Source organism: Chinchilla lanigera, unplaced genomic scaffold (genome assembly GCF_000276665.1).
Source record: "Chinchilla lanigera isolate Chin_1 unplaced genomic scaffold, ChiLan1.0 scaffold00074, whole genome shotgun sequence".
Lineage (NCBI taxonomy): Eukaryota > Metazoa > Chordata > Mammalia > Rodentia > Chinchillidae > Chinchilla > Chinchilla lanigera.
The window spans coordinates 1,480,956-1,505,004 of NW_004955475.1; the positions used below are offsets into that span (position 1 = coordinate 1,480,956).

Sequence of the window (24,049 nt, forward strand, 5' to 3'; positions counted from 1 at the left end):
AAAAAAAAAAAAAAAAAAAAAATAAAATAAAATAAAATAAAATCATTCTCTAAAAATTGAGATCATGACACAATGCTGGCTATAAAATCAATCTCTTTTTTTTCTTGTCCTTGTATACAACTCCCCTCAAAAAATCCTATAATTAACTGTAGTATTTTATTGGATACTTTAAAAATAAATTTGCTATAATAATTACTATAAAAACTAATATACACAACCATAAATACTTTGGGAAACATGAGAATGGTTACTAACAATCTACAAGTTTAAAAGGGAATACAAAAACACAAAGAACAGGATTTAGCATTTGTCTGAAGGAAGACAACCTACATGACAACAAGCAATCCTGTTCTGGGTAAGCATTATTAATACTAAGGGCAGACAAGGGGTTACTGAAAGTAACATTCTGAGCAATGGGCTTTTATTTTCCAAAGACCCATTTTGGATTGGTAATACCACTTCAATGAGGAAAAAAAAAACAACCCTCTGAAAGATATTACAATTTAGAAAGTGTTGCATTGGTCCACTAAAATTAAAGGTAAGATTTTCATTATGTAGTAACTGGATCAAGATGATATATTTAATATATGTTCCAGTCCCACTTATCAATTCAAATCACCAAACATAACAAGAAAAACAAATATGGACATAATCACATATGACTGAAAGAAAATAAAGCAGACCATAACATATGTAGGAACTGTTTCAAAATGCTGTTAACTAATAAAAAAGAAAAAAAGGAGAAACAAACGAAAAAGCTCCAAACTAAGGTGAGAGAGAGGAACAACAAGAGTGAGCCCTGGCCCACCCAATGGATGAGTCATTAACTGCTTATAAAATTCTACACAATCTATCTTCTATCTGTTTCTTAATGTTACCTCCTAATACTCCTTTACATACTGGCTTTCTTTTGGTTACTGAAAATATCTCCACCTATGAATGTCACTACCACAAACCTTTCTATGACCACTTTATGTAGAGTAATCCCCTAGTCTATCATAGCCCTTTACTTCTATTACTTTGTTTAGGGGCTGTTTGCCCCAACTAGAGTGTGAGCTCCGTGAAAACAGAGGTCTTGACTTATTCACAGCTCAATGGATTATCAGTGTATGGAAGAGTACACTGAATGGGGTACAAAGAAGGAAAAGCCATTTCTTTCCCTTTCTTTCCACCTCCACACAAGTAAAAGACCACAGAATATCTGCCCCTAAATAAGAATAGGAAGAGTAAATGGTTTGTGGCCAAGAGATAGATCAGCATAGGGAGCAGATAACATCTAGGAGGAAGATGAAGCTCTCCTGCCTTTAAAGACTATGGACTAGGCCACCCTACAGGCAGCATTAGAGATAAGTTACAATACTAATGTCAGGGAGCATGTTGTATGCCTTTCCTACAATTACCCGAGGAAGGCTATAGTAATTGTATATAGCACTTATAGACAGATAATCAAGGAATGTTTTTTGTTTTTTTGAGACAGGGTCTCACTATGTGGTTTAGGCTGGTCTTCAACTATGTAGCCCAAGTTAGCCTTGATCTCATGGTGCTCCTCCGTCTTCAGCCTCCTGAGCGCTAAGCTTACAGGCATGCACCACCACACCTGGCTAAGCAACAATTTTCCCCCACAGAAATGGGGGAAAATGAAAAGATGAATAAACAACTAAAAATAACCAAACACTTATGGAAATTTAACACCTTAAGAAAATATTAAACTTGAACAGAGGAATAGCCAAGGAAACAGCATTAACACAAAATAAGACCTTAACATCTCTAGAAGGATGTATGAATATACAGTCATGCATTGTATAACAACATTTTGGTCAACAATGTATTATATATATAACAGTAATCCCATAAGGTTATTATGGATCTGGAAAATTCCTAATGCTTAGTATTTTACTGTGCCTTTTCTATGTTTAGATACACAGATATTTAAAATTAGACTACAGGCAACCCATTCATTTGGGACCTCTCCTGTCTCTCAGGAGCTATTCTTATTCCCCATTGCTATTCTCCAATAAATTTTCCCACTTAACCTCCAAAAAAAAATAAAATAAAGTTGTGCTAAAATTGCCTGTAGTATTCAATACACTACCTTGACTTAGAGGTTTGCAATATGAGTAATGGGCTATACAATATAGCTTAGATATATAACAGGCTATATATCTAGGTTTAAGTACGTTCTGTGATGTGCACGCAAATAAGTAGCCTAACAACACATTTATCAGAACGTATTTCTGTTAATTGACCTGTGGTTGTACTAGGTCTATAAGAAAAATAATGAACTACAGTTACTAGAAAAGATATAACCTTTGATGCAAAGATAGCTGAATAGGAGACTGAAAGCAGCTTAAAAATTGAGTACAAAAAGTAAAGAGACAGTGATGAAAAGCAAGATATGGAAAGTTAATAGAATGTCTATTGACAGATGACAAAATCTTATACTATATACAGAAAATTCAGAAGAATCCACTGGAAACTTTTTATTTTTAAAAAAGAATTTTTGAGACAGTGTCTCCCTGTGTGGTGCAGGCTGGCCTTGAGCTCACTATGTAGCCTAGGCTGGCCTCAAATTTGCACCAATCCTACTGCCTCAGGCTCCTGAGTGCTGGGATTATAGGGGTGTATCACCACGCCCAGCTCTAGCACCAAAAACTGTTAGAGCTAATAAACAAACTCAGCAAGTTTGAACAGTACCACATCAACAATAAAAATCAGTTTTATTTGTATACATTAGCAATAAAGAATCCAAAAGGGAATTCTGGTCTGAATGGCCCCATCAAGAGACAGACAGACAGACAGACAGAGACACAGAGAGACACAGAGAGACACACAGAGAGAGAGGCTGACTTAAAGAGAAAAGGTATGGGGTGTGGCTCAATGGTAGAGAAACTGCTTAGCATGTATGAAGCCCTGGGTCCCATCCCCAGCACAGCAGAGAAACAGAAGAAAGAAGAAAGAAGAAGAAGGAGGAGAAGGAGAAGAAGGAGGAAGGGGGGAGCGGAGGGGGAGGAGGAGGAGAAAAAGGTGGAAGAGGCAAAGGAGAAGAAGGGAGAAAAAGGGAAATTATCCTACATTGCACATGTGAGCATCCGTATTTGAAAATCTGAATTCTGAAATGCTCCAAAATATGAAATTTTCTGAGAACAAAAATGACGCCACAAGTGGAAAGTTCCATATCTGGCCTCATGTAAGAGTTCATAGTCAAAATGTAGTACACTAAAAATATTGTTATAGTTGCTCACAGGTTCTGTGCCTAAAGCGTATATGAACACAAATGAACTTCGTGTTTCGATTTAGGTCCCATATTCAAGATACCTCATTATGGAAATGCACATATATATTCTAAAATTTAAAAAATGCTCAAATCAGAAACATTTCTAATCCTGAGCATTTTAGATAAGGGACACTTAACCTGTAAAATTTTGTAAAAAGTCATGTAATTAGGGATTATTTTTACCTTTTTTCCCAAATAAATTAGCCCTGCAGCATGATTAGCTTAATACCATAAAGTTTTTGAAGAGGACACTGATAAGACTTTCTTGTTAAATAGAAATAGAAAAGCAAGTTTTCTTATCCACTATCAATTTCTGTTCTGCCATTAATACACAGACATTGCTTCATGTTCTTAGCTAATTCACCAGAGGGCTCTCTTACTCATGACCAATCTGCTATCTCCACTGAGAAATTCTGAGTATCTGTAGCCTACGTTATGGCCCTTAGGTATTTGTGATCTCAGAATCTCATAACGTAGATAATTTCAGTTTAGAGGACCAAATTTTAAGAGAAGGAATTTCTTTAAAATAAAAAGCAAATAAGTAATTAGGATGAATGATACTTACATGTAAACATAATTCGCTGGATACAGAAGTTATCACATTCAAGTCGCTTTTGAACACTGATATGCCAGCAGGCTGACTCGCAGCCACACTGGACAGAATATTAGAGGCTGCCTGTTGGAAATTAGGAGATTGTGCAGGGCTATCTTGGATTCCACAGTGACTGATGGCTATGACTTCTGGCACTGTACAGGAAAGTGTGTCTTCAGCAGAAGAAGAAAATGGAGATTCTATGCTTTGGGTATCCTTCTGACTCTCAGAATAGATGCTAGAGGTGTTGTGCTCCTGATAGAGCAGGTTTCTTAATTTTTTGTCCAGAGTTTTAATTCGGTTGTCTGCAAACTCCATTTTTGGAGGTCTTTCCCCATCTGATTCCAAGATAGTAATGGGCAGAAGGGTAGTTGCTTCAAGGCCAGGGGTCTGAGTGGGAATGACTGCCTTAGGAGAACTTGCTTCAGTATTCACTGCTGTTTCTCCTTCTTGGGAAATAAACTCTGCATCAGTAGTTGGCTGCTGTACTAATAAGGATTGAGGCTTTTGATCAGACACAAGTGCTGATGTCGTAACGGGGTCATCAGTAGTCTGAGTTGATTCGCCAGAATGGGCCATGAACACATTAGTCTGACTAGAAGCTTGATGACATGGATACACAGGCATGAACATACCTGTTTGGCTGGTGAGTCCATCACATTTGACTGGAACTGTACAAACCGAAGTAGCAGAATAAGTAGAATTACCAGTACTTGGTGCCATTATCTGCCTGTCATCTTCCATTGGATAAAGTATAGCTGGCTGCTTGGTTTCTACACTAGCACGTTCAGAGATCTTACCATCAACTAAATCCTTATGTTCTGCTTTGGAGGTGAAAAGTGCACGCTGGCATGGATTATTTTCTATAGTGAGCAATGTATCCTGTGATATTTCCTTATTATTTGTGTTCCTTGAGCCTGGAACAATAACAAAGGAATAGCTAAGTATGTACTAATAAGTAAAACACATGGAGTAGTACCAAACTCAAAAGGAACATGAAAAGCAAGAGACAAATGAGAGGGCCAGGGATATAACTCAGGAGTACAGTGCCTGCCTGGTAAGTGCAAGGTCCTGAGTTTGATTTCTAGTACAAAAAAAAGAGAGAGAGACAAATGAAAACCTGTGTGAGAGTACTCTTGTAAGTAAGACTCAAAATATCACAAAATTTAACTGGTCAAAGAAAAACATCTTTTTCTTTTTTTCAGAAATATTTAAAAATGGCTTAAATTGTATACTAACATAAATGCTTTCAAAAATGCTTATGAAAATTGTCATAAGCACAATATACCCATGAAAACATGATAAAGATATGTTATATATTTTGCATCCGTATCTTCTGAGTCTAGGCAAAGCTAGCAGAGAATGAAAGCTTACAAGGAAATGGCTGTAGCTCTGGAACTGTAGCCATCGAAGGCTGAAGAGGGGGAGACTGAGCTTCCCGGTTTCTTATTGTTTGATTGATACAAAATCTCCAGCGACCAACTGGGGATGACTGAGGAGCAGATTCATCTACAGAAAGAATTAGCAAAAAAATTAATATGCTAAGCAACTGTCAATTTGTTTACCTTATTAAGGAAACCAGATTAGAAAACCAGTTTGGTATTTCTGTTTCCAACAATATTTGAATAATTATAAGACCATATCTCTCAACCTTGACAAATAGTCTAAAGAACTAAAAAAAAATAATAAAAATAAAGAACTAAGCACACAGTATCTATCATTAGTAATTAGAAGCAAGACACTCTTTAGTTTTCTGGAAAAAAAGTGGAAAGCATTTTTCCATCAAAACTTACATCTCTTGAGACAGGAGGATTATGAATTTAAGCCCAGATAGAATAACTTAGCAACTTAGTGACACACTGTCTCCAGTGGAGGTGTAGCTCAAGGAGAACACCCTGGGTTAAATCCCCAGTGCAACAAAACAAAACAGGACAAAAACGAAAACACCCTGTGTCTCCTGTTGGGTATCCTGTTTACAGTGGTACTTAAATCAATACAAGCACTGATATTTACAAAACAATACATTAGAAGTTAATTTTACTGTATAACCATGTAAACAAAGTAAAACAAATCCCTACATTTTAATTCCTGCTCTGTAAACTTAAGTAAGTTTCTTTAAAACTTAACCCTCTACTTTGTCCGTTAGAAAACTGCTCAGATCTCTGCTAACCAGAAAAATAAGATGGAGAAAGACTCTGTCATCCTAACACAGTCAAACTAAATTTCTGACAACATCTAGTTCCATTACTCTCACACCACCTTTTGCTTCCTCACGCTGTTAAAAGTCCTTTAGAGGTTTTCATGTGTCTATGGTTCTTCTCCCCCTCCCAGACACTCTTTATATACCCATGAGCAGAGCTGAGAAGAATAGAGAGATTAAGTTATCCAAAAAGAAAACACAAGAACCCCAGTTTTAGTATCTGTATGTATATCTGGTAACTGATTTACAAAAAGTGAGTGATCACAGCCAGTAGAAGCATTATTACTGGTGGGATAAAATCAAGATATGAATGACTACTAAAACAAAAGGCAACTTTATTTTATTTTATTTTAGTCTTTTTGAGACAGGGTCTCGCTATGCAGTTCAGGCTGGCCTTGAGCTCACTTTGTAGCCCAGGCTGGTCTCGAACTCACAACGATCCTCCTGCCTCAGCCTCCCGAGAACTGGGATTACAGGTGTGTGCCACCACGCCCGGCCTACAAAAGGCAAATTTAGAACATAATAATTTTACTTCGGAAACTTTCTATCCATCTTTTATCAGAAAAGAACAACTTATCAGTTGTTTGAAACAGGCCATTAAAGGTCATCAGTACTGTGACTGCTTTTCTGGTAACATGCCATACAACAACCTAGAAATAAGTTAATCAGATAAAGAACCAACACTTGGAGGAAATTTGGAGAATTGATTCTTATCTCTGAGCTATCTAGTCCTTTAAAAGTGTGGAAAAATAACAAACTTATCAAGTTACTTTATTGGCTAACATGTTTTTCAATGAAGGTATATAAATTAAGTTTCCAAATGTCTTGCTTCAAAAGGAAAATTATAAATTTTAGTAAATATACTTACTGCTGGGTTGAGTGGATGCAGAATTTATCTGTACTTGTTCAGATGATCCTGTCTGAATTAAAAATGAATAGATAAATAATGAAGTTCCTAACACATATCAAAAAAGACCTACTTGCTAAACAATTGCTCTTACTTGGTTACTGTTGGATTCCAAGGTAACAGAGTCAACTCCCACGGATTTTTCTGCAGCAGAATGGACATGAAGAATCTCTTGGGCTTGACCTACAATAGCCCTCAAGTCTTCCACAAATTTTTCCTTCTCATTTTCCAACACAAAATTATCTTCAACCTGGCCCAAAATAAAAGTCAGTCTATACACGAGAATTTAGTTTCTTCAAAATTATAATACTGTATTAATGCTTATTACCAGAAAGAAAAAAAGGAGTTATCTAAATCCAAGTATCATAAGACCACCAATGAAATGCCATTGTCTGGAGCAATCTATAAGAAGCCAGTATTTTTCAAAATATCTGGAGTTCTATAAATTGGGTGTTGTTTAAACAGTGTAACTGAGGCACCATTTAAAAGTAGGATGTCCAAATCTAAAAAATTATAATCCACACATATTACAAAATGAAGCATCTTCAAAGATGATAAGCTGGACTTGGTGGCACTGCCTGTCATTCCAGTACTCTGAGAGGCTGGGGCAGGAGGGTCTCAAGTTTGAGCTCAGCCTAGGCCACTTGGCAAATTTAGTAGGACTGTGTCTCAAAAAAATTTAAAAATGGTAAGAGGAGGCATGCAGCTCAGCATGAAGGCCCTGGGTTCAATCTCTAGTAGCGCAAAAAACTGAGATGATAAATAATGGTACAGTTAGGCTTACTACACATAAAAAATATGAAAAAAGTGACATTTCAGAAAATATTATGTTAAGAGATAGAACTGATAAAATTATTACTTATTTCTACTTAGTAATGTAGCAATGCAGAAGCAAAAACAGTTTGCATTCTATACGTGAAACTAGACACATCTCTATTAAAAAAGAAGAAAAACACTAACTTAAGCCTACCCATTCAAAGAAAATGTTAAAAATTTAATGAGGTAAGAACATAACTTACATTAATGATGTTACATCCCTGGCTAACACAGTAGAATTACCTGAGTAGCTTGACAAACTACTGATGCTTAGATTTTACCCCAAAAGATCCTGATGTAATCAGGGATTTGTGCAACAAAATAATGGTTAAAAAGCTTATCAATGATTTTATCATATAGTGAGAGATTTTAAAAAGAGTATGCTCTCATATTTTCCAGATAAATATACTGATGGCCAGAGGAAATGCAGAAACTTATTCCTAATCACAACCAATTTGGCTCTGTAGAGATTTTAAAAACTAACCATGCTCTTTAAAAACAAATGGCTCTTAATCAATGGAGGAGGAACTAGAGAAAATAAAGAGACAGAGAATGCCAAAGGGAAAGTAATTTGATTTTCTATACTTACCATATAGTCTGCAATATCCTCTGGTGCGTCACCATCAACATCAAATTTGAAGGTAACCATCTTGTTGTTGTGAGTCTCCAGTTGACATTCTACCATGTTGTCTCCAGAAGTTGACACCTAAGAGCACACATTTCATCAGTTTAAGAATCACTGTCTTCTCTTTATAAATTATGTATGGACTATCTAGATGATTTTACATAAAATATGCATGGAACTGGTTTAAATACTTCAGAATCATAAAAAATAAACAAAAAAGAGAAAAAAATACTTCAGGATCATTTTTCCTTGGTTTTTTGAGACAAGGTCTAACTATGTAGTGCAGGCTGGCCTTTGAACTCATGGTAATCCTTTTGCCTCAGCCTACCGTGTGCTAGCAATACAGGTATAAACTACCATGCCCAGCAATCCTTCAGATTCTAGCAACATTATATTTTCCCATGGTGAACTATCTATCACCTAAACATCCATTCCACAGTAAATATAATACAAACAAATTACTCAGTAAAAACATGTCATAAATGTGACCCCATGGAAAAATGAAACAAAACTTCTATAACAAAGAAAAAATTTACAAAAATCACTATAGCAATGTGGAACACAGTAACTAAGTTCTATCATTCATTTATCAAAGTCTCTTATTCTAGCTAGTATTTAGAAACTTATGAAAGCTTCATACTTTTTGTTGCTGGAGAGGACTCAGCGTCTTGCACATGCTAAGCACATGCTCTACCACTGAGCTATACCTGCAGCTTCCAAATTATCATACTCTTTAATCCACTAGTTTTACTTTTAGGGATATGTCATAAGGAAATAATAAGAGATAGATACAAAAAAACATGTTATAGGATGTTTGGTTCATAGAGAAAGAGAGACAGAAAGACAGAAAGAATGAACAGTAGAGGAATGACTAAACTATATCCTCGCACAAATGACTGTTTAATGCAGTCACTTAAAATATAATATTTAAAAATAATGACACATGAAAATATACATGATATTATGTTTTTAGAGAGAGAGGATATAAAATTGCATGTAGGTTTAAACAGCCATTTGAAATTGGTATCATATTGACTGGAGATATGGGCTTTAATATCTGATATAGGTTCAGATCTCACTTGATCACTTGCTAGTTCAATGATCTTAGGCAAAGTATTTCTTTGATATGCAGTATCCTCATTTGTAAAGATAAGTATACTTCTACCTATCACACAGAGCTTTGGAAGGATTACATGATAAAATGGCTGTGTGATAAAATGTCATGTAGGGTGCCTACCACAGAAGAATTCAATACATTTTCGCTACTAGACTAATATCATTACAGTCTTAATACTGTAACATTCTACACATACATATAAGAAAAAATGAAAACAAACTAAAATGCTCGCAGGAGCTATCTCTGAGTGGTGATTATAAGTGATATTTATTTTCTTCCTCATATTTATCCTATATTCTCCAAGTTAATCAATTAACACATAATATTCCTATTAGAAATATTTTAATGAAGGAAAGTTAATTTACAGAGAGTTCCACAATATTCTACATCTGCTTCCATTGTATTGCTTCTCCCGGCCCTCCAAGACCTCTACATGTACCTGTAACCAAACCATACCTACACACTGACCTGAAGAACAGTAAGCTGAAATTTAGTCCCCTTCTCTGGTCGGGGACAGGAAGCTCTTCTCTGTTTGATCCGATCCGGTTTGCCATTTCCACTTGGATTATCAGGGTTATAGGTGTTTTCTTTCATAGCTGCCACATCTTGATTCAAGCTAATAATTTTTTAAAAAAGGAACTCATTCAAATTGTGATAGTAAAAATCTAAGAAAAACTTCCAATTATAAAATTATAAATAACAAGTTTATGGAAAAATAAACAAATATTACAATATATTTTTAAATTTATGATTTCACAGCTCTGAACATACGAATACCACTGGATCATATACTTTCAATGAGTAAATTGTATAGTATAAAAACTATATTTCAATAAATTTATCTCTTTTTTTGCAGTACTGGGGATCAAACCCTAGCCTTTGCACTGAGCTACACATCCTCAATCTTTTTATTTTAAGATGGGGTGTTGCTAAGTTGTCCAGGCTGGACCTTGAACTTGTGAGCTGCCTGACTTAGCCTCCCAGAGTACTGGGATGATAGGCGAGCTGGCTTTGGCATTGGCATATACCTATAATTTCAGCACTCTGGGAGGCCAAACCAGGAAGAATCATAATTTTGAGGCATGTCTGGGGAATTTACCAAGACCCTGTCTCAAAATAGAAGAAGAGTTGGAGTGTAAGTAAGTGTGAAGGACTTCGGTTTAATCCCCAATAATTGCTCCCCACAAGAGATCCTTTTTTCAAATAGATATTTTTAAAATTAACTTTTAGGTAGGCCCTTCTAAAAACAATTCACAAAGCAAGTGTATAAAGATACACAAAAAAAGAGATAAAAAAATACTAATTTTTTTTTTTTTTACATAAATACAAGTGGTAGACTAATACTTTTCCCTAAGGGCTAGGGGTGTGGTTTCTGTCTCCAGTACTACAAAAAAAATTTATTTTAAATAAGTAATACTGATCCTAGAGGTTTTAAATATACCGAGAAATGGCAGTAACAATATCTTTAGAGGAAGAGAGAGACATAATTTTACTCAATGGGCTAAATTGTGTATATTCCAAAGTAACCATAAAAAAACCTTTATTACGGTTTGGATCATGATGGCAAAAACTCAACTTTTCTTATTTCCCTTAAGTACAGCTAAAAGAAATATGAAAATATGTAATACAGTAGGCAATCCCATGCAGGCACTAAAAATGAAAAGAGGAAAGCACACTGTCTAGAGATCCCCAGGACTTGAAAAAATATAGCGGCTTGGCATCTCCCAACACCCACCCTGTGACAAAAGGTAGTCACAGCTCACAGTCTACTGATTTCCAGTCAAGGTGCAAGCAGCCCAAACACATTGTCTCCTGATGCCCACCCCTACAGCAGAAGATGGCTTAAACAGGCCTCTTCCTTCCCCAGTGGCCCTAGAACGAGCCACAGCAGTAGAATGTGGCCAGGATTTCAGGCCCAGAGAACTTTGTACCCTTTAGTCCAATGGTGAGGGATAGGGGTGCCAGGTGAAGAAAGCATAGGATAATTATTACAAGAATTATTACAAGAATTACTACAAGAATAGGATAATTATTCTGAAAACTACATTGTCATTAGAACCACATCTCGTTGTAGGTAACTGAGTTAGATAGAAATATTGTAGGTAGTCAGACAAGGCTAGGCCCTCAGAGGAGCCAGTGCAGAAGAACAGATGTCTTGCAGCTGTGGGGGAGATAGGCACCTCCACTGTGGGCCTGACCTCAAGACAAAAGATAAAACAAATGCACCCACATACTTCCTAAGGGTAAACATCAAGGATTGATATTCTAAATAGGTATCCATCACCTTGAGAAAGCCAGGAAAAGCCACTAACCCAACCCCCTACAGGAAAAGTCCCTGTTCTGTATTCATGCCTGCTTGCTATGTGACTTGCTTCCCCATTTGATCCCCATGTAATCAATTTTACCTGAGTAATTATGCTTGTAATTTTACTGGTTGACCATAGTTTTGTCCCACCTGATGCCCACCTTGCACCATATTTCCCACTTTGGACACACCTCACCTTGTGGTTTTGCTCTATAAAATCCCTAGGAAATGCAGGGTCTTTGGCAACCCACTTGGGTCCCCTTCTGTCTCTGTCTTGGACAGAAGCTTTCTTTCCCCTAATAAATATATTCTGCTCTTAACCTCCATTGTTCCTAAAATTCATTCTTCAATTTTAGAGAACACAAACTTATACCAGACATCTAGCAGGTTAGGAGTTTCTTTCCCCTATATCACCATGAAAATAGGCCAGGACCTGTGCAAATACATGCTAAAATAGAAGATATAAGTAGGATCCAAAGTCACCTAATATTCAAAATGCCCATAATATAAATAAAAATAAATTTTTCTGACACCAAAAATGAGGAAAATCGTAACTTGAATGGAAAAATACCAATCAATAGGTGTTAACACCAAGATAAATCAGGTATTATAATTATCTGAAAGGATATTAAAGCAGCCATCATCAAAATGATTTATTGAAGGCCTGAGGATGTGGCTAGGTGGTAGAGACCTTGCCTTGTGTGTATGAGGATTTGGGTTCAATCCTCAATACCACAAAAAAGCTTCAACAAACAATTATATATATTCTTGAAGCAAATGAGAAAATCAAAATTTCATCAAATAAAAGATATTTTAAAAACCAAATGGAAATTATAAAACTAAACATGTAATCAGAAATTTTTTTAAAAGTCACTGAGTGGGCAAAGGGATACAAATGCCACAAATAGGACAAAGGAAAGAATCAGAGAACTTAAAAGACAGAATAATAGAAATTAATCAGAACAACGTGCAGAAAAATACTAGTTTACAGCTACCAAGTAATAATACACTTATATATTTGGCTGTAATTTATTACTTGGGATTAGCTAGACTTTTACTCTAAATTGTATTATTTATTTCCTTATGTTTTCTTTTATGACACTAGGGATTTATCCAGGGCCTTCACACTGAGCTACATTCCTAGTCCTTTTGAAATGTTTTTATTTTGAAGCAGAATCTTGCTAAGTCACTAAATTGCCCAGGCTGGGCTTTGGATTCTTCTGCCTCAGCCTACCAGAGTGTTGGGATTCTAGGTATGTACCACCATACACAGCTCTTATTTCCTTTTTAAGTCTTCTAAGCTTCCTTACAATTGAATACTATAGACTAAGAAAATGTTAATTTAAAAATCCATACTATCTGTATTAATATTTTAAAAGTAAAAAAATGCCTGCAATTTTTATTAAACCTGCACACAAATATAAGAACACTAAAGCTTCTTCTAGTTGAGATACACTAAGCACTAATTACTGCATACACTTCAGTATATACTCAATGTTTTCATGTCTTGATACTTACCTTCGAACTAAATCTGGTTTTTGAAGAGCTGCTTGTTGTTCAGCTCCAGCCAATTGGGATACAGCCTGTTAGTAGTACAGAAATAAAAGCTGTTATGATAATATCAAAACTCATGCTAAGCACATAATTTACTACTATTTCAAAAACAGGATTGTTACATTTCAAATTTTGGTAGCCTTGCAAGGTAGAATGTCTTTATTATTGAATGTCTATATCAGTCTTATTATTTATAATATTACTGAATATAAAAACATAGCAATATATCAAAATGTATCTTAGATTCTTCAAGATTTTTCATTTAAAAATTAGCACTGTTTCATGTACTTTTGTTTGTTATTTTTCAACAGAGAACATTATTATTGAGCTTCCAGTCCTGGCTGTAAAACTGCTACTTAAACAATAATATACTGGGCCAGGCATGGTGGCACATGCCTGTAATTCTAGCACTTGGGAGGCTGAGGCAGGAGGATTGCTGTGAGTTCGAGGCCAGCCTGGACTATAAAGTGAGTTCAAGGCCACTCTGAATGGCATAGTGAAACCCTGTCTCAAAAAGGCAAAACAAAAAACAAAAGATGGTATACTGCCATTCCACAGGAAGATAAATCAATGACTCAAACTTCCATTAAGAATGTAAATGCCTGGCTTGGTGGTGCATGCCTATAATCCCAGCACTCAGAAGGCTGAGGCAGGAGGATCACTGCAAGTTTCAGGCTAGCCAGGGCTACAAAGTGAGTTCACAGCCAGCCTGAACAGCACAGTGAAACCCCATCTCAAAAAATAAAAAAATAAAAAAGAATGTACATAATAATATAACAGTACTGTCAGAAAATAATTTTAAATATTTGCCTAATCTATCCTCTATGCACTGCCACTGGTGACAGCACAGAGGGATCTTAGAATGCAACTTTAATAAAAGAGATTATTTCCCTAACCAGGTATACCCTGGTTTCTCATCTCTTAAAAAGTTAAATTCTTCCAGGTAGAAAATAATCCTTGATGAACTTGTTTTTTAAACTCTGCTTGATTCTCTTATTTTCATCTCTCTTCTTGAAACTACGTTAAATTTTAGTTCCTCTGTATGAGTTGGGATCTTCCATATATTATGAATATGTTCCTCCACCTGCCCAGACTATTTTTACCTCTCCTGAGTCCTGTCCAGTTAGCAAATATCTGGACAGAATTTCTATATAAAAGCCTTTATGGCGGTGGGCTCCAGAAACAGCAAAATTGTCTTGGGGACTCAGAAAAAGTATATATGCTACCTCACATCTTGGCTTCTAAACTTAAGATGAGGGTTCCTTGGAGAAATGGCTGACTTTAGCAATGGGACAAGGAAAGTATAAGATGAGCATTACTATGCCAAAAAGAAAAAAAACCTGCTCAAATAATTATGGGACATACCAAAAACACACAGAAGCCAATGTGAAGGAGTTTCCACTGCCCAAATCTGGGATTTCAGTATCTCAAATCTTAATTTCAGTATCAAATTAAATAACAATAATAAAAGAATATAATCCATTCCATAAAATAAGAATCCATAAATGTATACTGATACAAACAAGTAAGTAAGAAAGGGAAACCTTTTACAGTAAAAACACAATTAATAACTATAAGGACTGATGATGGAGCTAGAAAATCATAAAGGGATGCTAAAACTGGAGGGCAAAAGTTGGATGAATAATAGGTAGTTTAAAACTGTCTCCCTACAGAGTACTTTTCAATTACAAAGGCAAAAAATGTTTAACTTTTCTGTGGAAGAACTTGGAACACCCCATCTTAACCACATGTAACCTCTCCATTATTGGAACAAACCAACATAATTTGCATTGTGGTAATCCAACAAAAAAATTTATAATCTGAATCTAAAAAAGAGGAAAGCAGACAAACTCAAATTGAAGGACATTCTACAAAATAACTAGCCTTCACCTTAAAAAAAAAAAAAAATCAATGGTTTTTTTCTGTCTTTTTTTTTTTCTTTTTCTTTTTGAGACAGGGTCTTGCTATGCAGTTCAGGCTGGCCTTGAACTTGCAACCATCCTCCAGCCTCAGCCTCCCAAGTGCAGGATTAGAGGAGTGCGCCACCATGCTTGGCAAAAAATATCAATGTTATGAAAGATAAAGGATGACTGAGGAGCTATACCAGACCAAAGGAAACAAAAGAGATGTCAAAGAAGGCAATGACTGGGAGAAGCTGCTACAAAGGACATTCTCTGAACAAATGGTAACATTTTTGTTTTGGTACTGGGAACTGAAATCACAACCTCACGCTTGCCAGGCAGGCGCTGTGCAGCTGAGCTATATCTGTGGCCCTCAAATGATAGGTAACATTTCAATGTGGACAACAGATTAGATAATAGTAGTTTATCTGTGTTTAATTCTCTAAATTTGGTCACAGTATTGTGGCTATTTAAGAAAATGCCCTGTGTGTATATTTGTGTGCATGTGCACACATGCACTGAGATTGAACCCAGGGCCTTGCCTATGATAGGCAAGTGAATTATATCCCTAGCTGATATTCTTATACTGAAATATTTAAGGGAAAATGTTACATTGTCTGCAACTACCTCTTTCTCATGCTTCAGAGGCAAAATAGGCGATGTATACATAAGTGAATAAATGAATGGACAGAGAACCATCAGGCAATCATGCCTTTTATCATATTTCTTTATCATGTACATTTAATGTCCAACTCTAAGGACTCCATCTGATTCATTTTATATTCTTGGTGCCTCTTAGTATAGTTCCTGGCACAGATTAGCCTCCCAATAAATGTATGAAGGTAGGAAAATAAGAAAGAATAACTTGAGAAGAAAGGCTGTGCTATAAAAAAGTTTGTCACCTGATATTACCACTGAGGATTACCATCCTGAACATCAATCCCTCCAAAAGTATCATGTAAAAACATATAGTGTACATCTTGTTTCATAGTAAATGTTCAATGAATTGGTAGTTATCTTTGTTTTTATTGAAATATTACATTAACACAAACTGGCAACAAGTTACTTGTCCAGGAATAGGGCAATCATTAGATAAATATTTATTGTGCTATCATGTAGCTATTAGAAATTGGAATTATGAAGGCCAAGCAAAAATAGGAAATACTTAACAATGAATTTAAAAAGCAGAAAATAAAAACTTCTTGGGTAATTACACCAATTTATGCATATGACAAAAGCCTAGAATATTATAACAAATATAATAATAGCCATGTTAGAGAAATACAATTTTAGTTATTTTTTCCTACATTTTCCCAATGTTATTATATATATTTCATAATTGACAGTGTTAAAGGATAGCAATTATTAAGTGTGTAAGAAAATTGGTGCTTTTATAAGTCACTGATAGGATAGCAACAGGATTCAGATCTTCAATTTCTCTAGCAATTCCAATTTTAGAAATTTATCCTAAAGAAACAATTAAGAATGCATACAGTGCTTTAGCTACAAGAATGTTCCTCATGCTGGGCAAGTTGGTGCATGCCTGATACCCCAGCTTCTCAGGAGGCTAAAGCAGGAGGATGTCAAGTTTGAAGCAAGCCTGAGAAACTTAGTGAGACCCTGTCTCAAAATCAAAAATTAAAAAGGACTGGAGGTATAGCTCAGTGGCACAGCACCGATGGGTTTGATCCTCCCAATACCACACACACAAGAAAATTAGGCATGGTGGTGTATGACTGTAGTCCTTGTGCTCTAGGAGGTTGACGCAGGAGGATTACACATTTAAGCTCAGCCTGGGCAACTTAGGGACTTAACCAGACCCTTTCTCAAAATAAAAAATAAAAGAGCTGAGGGTGTAGCTTAGTGGGAATTATCTGGGCTAAATCCCTCGTAACATACACACACAGAACAAAAACTAAAACAAAGAATATTCCTCGTAGCATGGAATATAATTATAAATAGAAAAAAAGATGTTTATCTCCTTTAGTTGCTCCATTAAATAAATAATGGTATGCCCAAACTAAGGGATATTATATAACCCTTTAAAAATGTGCTTAAACATATAAAATAATGTTTTAAGTAGAGAGGATATATATATTATGGTCTGGAAGAGTATATACCAAAGTGTTAAATAAGCTTATCTATATTCACCTTCCACTGATGACAGAAAAAAATAAATTAGACTTCATCCAGAATTTTCAAACATAAAATCTGGTAGTCTTAAGGAAAGTCCCCATTATTTGAATGTATAATATAATAACCATTTTAGACAAAAGTAAAACTGAAACATTTTATTAAATTTGAAAGACAACTGCAAAAAGGACTTTGTACCTCTTAGTAAAAATTGCTTTTGAAACTCCTGGAAATATTATGACAGAACTTAATTTGAAGCTATCAGAGAGGACAGATGAGTCAAAAAGCCATGATTCTGAAGACCAACACAAAATAGCATTAGTTATTCTATTAATTATTGTAAGTGGTTATAATATGTAATTCCAGATAACTGTCATAGTAACTATACCTTGTTTCTTTTTTTTGTTTGTTTCATTTAATATACATGCTTTGACTCTATATTTATGCATCAGGAAGCCTAGTGCTCCATTTTGCTAGGACTTACCATCATTCTTTTGAAGTTTCTTGAACAGAAACATTTATTAAGTTGAATCCACTTTATTGAATATGTGTACAAAAATATGTATTTCCTAAGGCATTAACTTAGTCTTTCAACAGTGATTATGTGAAAGAGTTAATTATATAATCTCATTAGAAGCTAGTCTAACATCTAACACACTGAGGAAAGAAAAAAAAATCTCTCAGTATAGGTTGACTAGGAAAAGAAGAAACAAGGCAGGAAATGACATCCTTCTTTCCTTTCTTCTTTTAATTTCAAATCCAAGTGAAAGAGATCAACCAATCCCTTTTCCTAATTAAACTTTGCTGGCAAAGTCCAATAAACCCAAAGCATCTCTGGACACTCTCTTGCCAAAAGAGGACAAGGCTAAAGTGAGAGGCAAAACAAGGCCAGGATTTCTGTGGGCCATATTATTGTCTTGGCATTTAAGAAACTCTTATGAACTTGTTTGAGATCTTTCTGCCCCTACAATACTATAAGATCTTTGAGAAAAAAATAATGGTTCAATAAATATCTTTCCTTATAATGTTCTTATTTTTATTATAGCAGAACTGCTATTCATTGAGCATTTATTAAATGCTCAGTACTTCATAAACACTAATTAACCTAATTCAACCCTTACAATTGTAGGCAGTATGTATTTTAAAAAAATTTTTCGCCATATGTATTTTTTTTATTCTAAAGAGAATAGTAAAAAAAATAGGAAAATACCAACATAACAGACAAAAACAAAACAAAGCAAAAACATTACAACTGATAGGAATTAACAGTAGTTGTTATATTACATATTGTTATCTTCAACGAAGTTGCTCAGATTACCAGATGTAACACGGCAAGATTGAGCAAACCATTGAAGAGAGTAAAAAAATAATAATTAAAAAAAAATTAGATATGATACAGAGTTTCACTAGACAAGACGGTAGGAATTCACCAATGGTTGTTATATTGCATATCGTTGTCTTCAAGTCAGTTGCTCAGATTACCAGATACAAGCATGCAAAATTGGTCAAAATAAAAAATTTTAAGCATTAACTGTTCCTTTCAATAATCCACCAGACATCAGCAGTACAGTTATCCCAGCTATCCTTCTCTCTGTATTATTTTTGCCTTCTTTCTTTCTCTCATCCCAGTTGTTCCTTCCTTTGAGCAATTTCTTTCCCTTTCATAGTATCTATTGTATGTTTTGGGTTTTATTTACTCTTTCAGGTTCTTACACTAGGGAGACAATATGATGTTTACAGATGTGGGTCTGATTTATTTCACTTATGAGTATGGCCTCTAGTTGCATCCATTTACCTACAAAAGCCTTGAGTTTATCTTTTTTATAGCTGAGTAATACTCCATTGTATAAAAATACCACATCTTTTAAAAATTTTTTTAATTTTAAAAATTAAACAAATCTAACAATGAAGACAAAATCAAAACAACACAAAAACAACAAAAATGATACAAGACCTCAAAACAAAATAAGAATTAACAATGGTTGCTATATTACATACTGTTATCTTCAATGAAGTTGCTCAGTCCACTAGACATAAGAATGTAAGATTGATCAAAGACAGTAACAAGTAATAAAAAAAAAACATTGGAAATGATGCAGAGCTTCACCACACAAGATGGTAGGAGTTCAACAATGGTTCTTATACTGCATATTGTTGTTTTCAGATCAGTCATTCTGATTACCAAATTCAAGCATGCAAAATTGGTCAAGAAAAAGAAAATTTTAAGCATTTACTATTCCTTTCAATAAACCACAGACATCGGCAATATACCTATTCACCACATCTTTTTTATCCATTCCTCAGTTGATGGGCATTTGGGTCATTTCTAAGATTTAGCTATGACAAATTGTGCTGTTATAAACATGGGTGCACATGTATTGCTGTTGTATGATGTTTTTAATTCTGGGAAAATAGCCAGAAGGGGAATAGCTAGGTTAAGTGGGACTTCTAAACCTAGTTTTGTGAGCAATCTCCACACTGATTCCCACAATGGCTGCACCAGTCTACACTCCCAGTAACAGTGGAGAAGGGTTCCTTTTCCCCCACAGCCCCTCCAGCATTTGTTATTGGTTGATTTCTTAACGATAGCCATTCTTTCTGGGGTGAGATGGAATCTCAGTGTTGTTTGAATTTGCATATCTCGGATGACTAATGATGTTGAACATTTTTTCATATATTTATTCGCCATTAGTACTTCTTCATCTGAGAAGTATATATTCATCTCAGATGCCCATTGTTGGATTGGGTCTTTGAATTTTGGGGGCCTGATTTTTTAAAATTCTTTCTATGTCCCAGATAGAAGTCCTTTGTCTGAGGGGCAGCTGGCTAAAATTTTTTCCCCATTTGTGGGTTTTCTTTTTACTCTGTTGGTGATTTCTTTTGATGTGCAAAAACTTTTCAATAAGATGAGATCCCAGTTGTTGATTCTTTGAAGTATTTCACGTGCAGTTTGGTTTCTGTTCATGAAGTCTCTGCCTACCCCTATGTCAAGCTGTCTACCTACTTTCTCTTCTAATAGATTTTGTGTTTCTGTTTTAATATTTATATCTTTGATCTATTTTGACTTTAGTTTAGTGCATGGTAATAGACATGGGTTTAGTTTTAGTCTTCAGCACGTGGAAACCCAGTTTTTCCAGCATTCTTTATTAAAGAGGCTATCTTTCTTCCAGTGAACTTGTTTGGCCCCTGTGTCAAAGATAAGCTGGCTGAGTATGCTTGCAGTTGTTTCTGTATCTTCTAATCTGTTCCACTGATCTTCAGGTTTGTTTTTTTTTTTTTTTTTTTTTTTTTTGCCAGTACCATGCTGATTTTATCACAGCAGATTTGTAGTATAATTTCAAGTCTGGGATTGTGATTCCTCCTGCCTTTCCTTTGTTGCGCAGGATTGCTTTTGCTATTCTAGGTCTCTTCTGGTTCCAGATGAATTTTAGGAATGTTTTCTCTAGCAGTATATATTTTTAATCCTTATTTTACCAATAAGGAGGCTGAATATAAGGTGATAGAGGCAAAAATTGAGGGAAGAAAAAAGAATTAACAAATGAGTCCAAGGAGTACCTAAGGCAAAGACTCATTATCTATACTACAGATCCACTCTATTAGCTGCCTAATGGCTCTTTCTTCTTTATGTTGTCCACCAGACCTCCCTTCCCACAATCAGTGGGTCAGCTCTGCCTGCACTTTAGAAACCATTCCCTGATAGAGATGACAGCAAGGGCTGAGAGGAGGCAAAAAGTCAAATCCATGGACAATACCCTACCGATTCTTTTTCTCTAGAGTAAAAGGAGTAAAGGAGACTATTAAAACTGGGAGGTACTTTTAAACTTCATAAATTGCCTTATTCTGTTATTGGTGCTATAAAGCACATTTTGAAGTGCTTTTTAGTGACTACTATTGGTCACTTAGTATATGTCAGGTACTTCTCACATTTTATCTCATCTAATTCTAATAAGCCTGCAAACTTGGCATTTTTTAAACGTTATAAAACTTTCCCAACATATAGAAAAGCTGAGTGAATTGTTCAGTAAAAACGAATGTACAAAATTTACTACATATGTATTATTACATAGTTATCCATTGACCTGTTTTATTTCTACACATTTTAAAATAAGTTTCAAATGCAAGGGAGATATTTTAATATTTCTTTCTTTATTTATTTTCTTTTTTGAGACATGGTCTCACTATGCAGGTTCAGGCTGGCCTTCAACTCACTTTGTGGCCCAGGCTTTCCTCGAACTCGCAGCAATCCTCCTGCCTCAGCCTCCTGAGTGCTGGGATTTCAGGTGGGCACTACCACGCCCGGCTCAAGGGAGACATTTTTAAACTTCATTTTACAAACTAAAAGAAACAAAGCATATATCATGGCACATGCCTGTAATCTCATCTACTCAGAAGGCTGAAGCAGGAAGACCACAAGTTCAAGACCATCTTGCATAATTTAGTAAGATATTGTCTCAAAATAAAAAACAAAACGGGCTGAGATGAAGCTAAGTGGTACCATGCATACCAGCATGTGTGAGGCCCTTGATTCAGTTACAAGTACCCAAAAATAAATCCAGACCAACCAAAGCAAAGAGAAATTAAATAACACTTCTCAAATTATGCAGATTCAAAGGGGTAGAATTCAAACTCAGATCTAATGATACAAACTGGCTCAAGCCAATATATACTATATGGTTAAGAGAACTTTTGATTATTTGAGAGAAATTAGCATGGTATAATGATGCTCAATAGCTTAGATTTTTTTTTACTTGTATAGAATTCTTAATCTATAAAGTCACAACTTGTCTAAGCCCAATTTTTGGTGAAGCTAAAATTCTGAATAATGAAACTTATACTAAGAAACAATTTATCCAAAGCACAGCTGCAAACTCACATAATTAATACCCAGGCTGTTAAATAGACCAAAAAGATAAAAATGTATCAGTACCCCAAAGACACACAAAAGACTGACAAAAATTAGGAAGAAGTTACATCAAGTACAGTGCTGGTAAGAACTGGATTGAGAGGAACTCAACTAAAGGGAGATTTACAGTTCACACTTTTATCCTAATATTTGTCCCCAGTTAGATTGACCAAGGGTCTGTGTCAACTTGTCAATAAATTCATGAGGCACTGGTCTTATCTCAGCCTATAAGTTTGCTACAAATATTTCGACAGAGTAACTAAAAATCTTTTTAATGTCAGAATGAATATTGGAAATGAAAAGGAAAGGACTGATGGAGCCATTTAGCATCCTGAATAGCAAAACCCCTAAAGTAAAACCAAATTAGGAAGGATGCTGAAAGAAAGAGTTTTGGTAGCTCTACATGTTGGAGTTTATAATCTTTAATATACTCAATTATTTCACAGCAATGGAGAATGCATTATGGGAGTAAATGTAAACCAAACATCAGTACTGAAGAACTACAAAGGATCAATGCCTACTAATACACAGAATGTATACATCTCCTTGTCCTCAAATTATGAATCTGTGGAAAGATTTAATCATCATTTGAAAGAATGATGGAAGTCAATGAAAATCTACACAAGGTCAGAGAGTTGGCCAGAGGAGTCTAAATCCTGTGGAATTTGCAGGCCATTAAATAAAGTATTACGGCTTTTACTGAGTGAGATAGGCAAGGAGAGGTTTTGCATAGAGTTGAGAGTTTGAAAGGATCATTCTGTTTTTATAATGAGAAAAATGCTACAAAAGGAGCAAGGGCAAGAACAATTGAGAAGGCAATGCAATTATTATTATTATCTTTTTTTGAGAGAGGATATTGCTCTAAAGTTCATGCTGGCCTTGAATTCACTATGTAGCCCAGACTGGCCTTGAATTTGCAGCAATCCTCCTACCTCCTCCTCCTGAGTGCTAAGACTGCAGGCATGTACCACTAAGGGCACTGCAATTATTAAATTAAGAGATCAGCATGATAACAGTGGAGGTGGTGAGAAGAACTCAGGTTTTAGACATATTTTTACAAGAATCAAAAGACATGGTAATGGTTTTTTTTTGTTTGTTTGTTTGTTTTTCCCTGGTACCGGGAATCAAACTCACCACCTTGCACTTGCCAGGCAGGCGCTGTGCCGCTGACCTAAATCCCCAGCCCCCTAATGGTTTAAAGTAGGATATGAGAGAAAGAGAAGAATAAAAGATGCCCACAGATATAAGACATGAACCATAGGAAAAACAGAATTGCCTTTGCTGAGATGGGGATGAAAGTAGCAGGCTTGGGTTGGTCAGAAATGTTTAATTGAAAATATATTAATTTTAGTTTTGATTTGATTTTTGAGACAGGATCTTGCTATGTAGTTTAGGCCTGCCTTGAACACACTATGTAGCCCAGGCTGGCCTCCAACTGGAGGCAATCCTTCTGCCTCAGCTTACCGAGTGCTGAGATTACAGGCATGTACCACCATACCTGTCAAACTACATTAACTTTGAAATGCCATTTTACAACCAAGCAGAGATACTGGATGTGTACTGCAGATGCACTGGAAATTAAAATTCCTCTAAAACACAAAATTAAAACCATCTTGAGACAGTATCTAACTCCCTGAGGGAAGAAGCAGTGATGGCTGGACTGCTACATGCAGTGCTCATCTGAGCAGTCAATCTCTAATACTAAATGATATCATAGGGGGC

The 24,049-nt window shown here is 35.6% G+C and overlaps 1 protein-coding gene across 5 annotated transcripts in view; it reads right to left on the reverse strand.

Moving 5' to 3' along the window:
- The window catches only part of Wnk3 (WNK lysine deficient protein kinase 3), a 200,532-nt gene that overhangs the window by 39,888 nt on the left and 136,595 nt on the right, over positions 1-24,049 (reverse strand). For all 5 annotated transcript variants that reach the window (XM_013502859.1, XM_013502858.1, XM_013502860.1 and 2 more), the window contains 7 exons: positions 13,355-13,419; positions 10,000-10,147; positions 8,379-8,495; positions 7,068-7,223; positions 6,935-6,986; positions 5,241-5,375; positions 3,840-4,783 (listed from right to left, as the gene is read on the reverse strand). In XM_013502859.1, the coding sequence (XP_013358313.1) occupies positions 3,840-4,783; positions 5,241-5,375; positions 6,935-6,986; positions 7,068-7,223; positions 8,379-8,495; positions 10,000-10,147; positions 13,355-13,419 (1,617 nt within the window). The remainder of the gene's footprint in view (positions 1-3,839; positions 4,784-5,240; positions 5,376-6,934; positions 6,987-7,067; positions 7,224-8,378; positions 8,496-9,999; positions 10,148-13,354; positions 13,420-24,049) is intronic.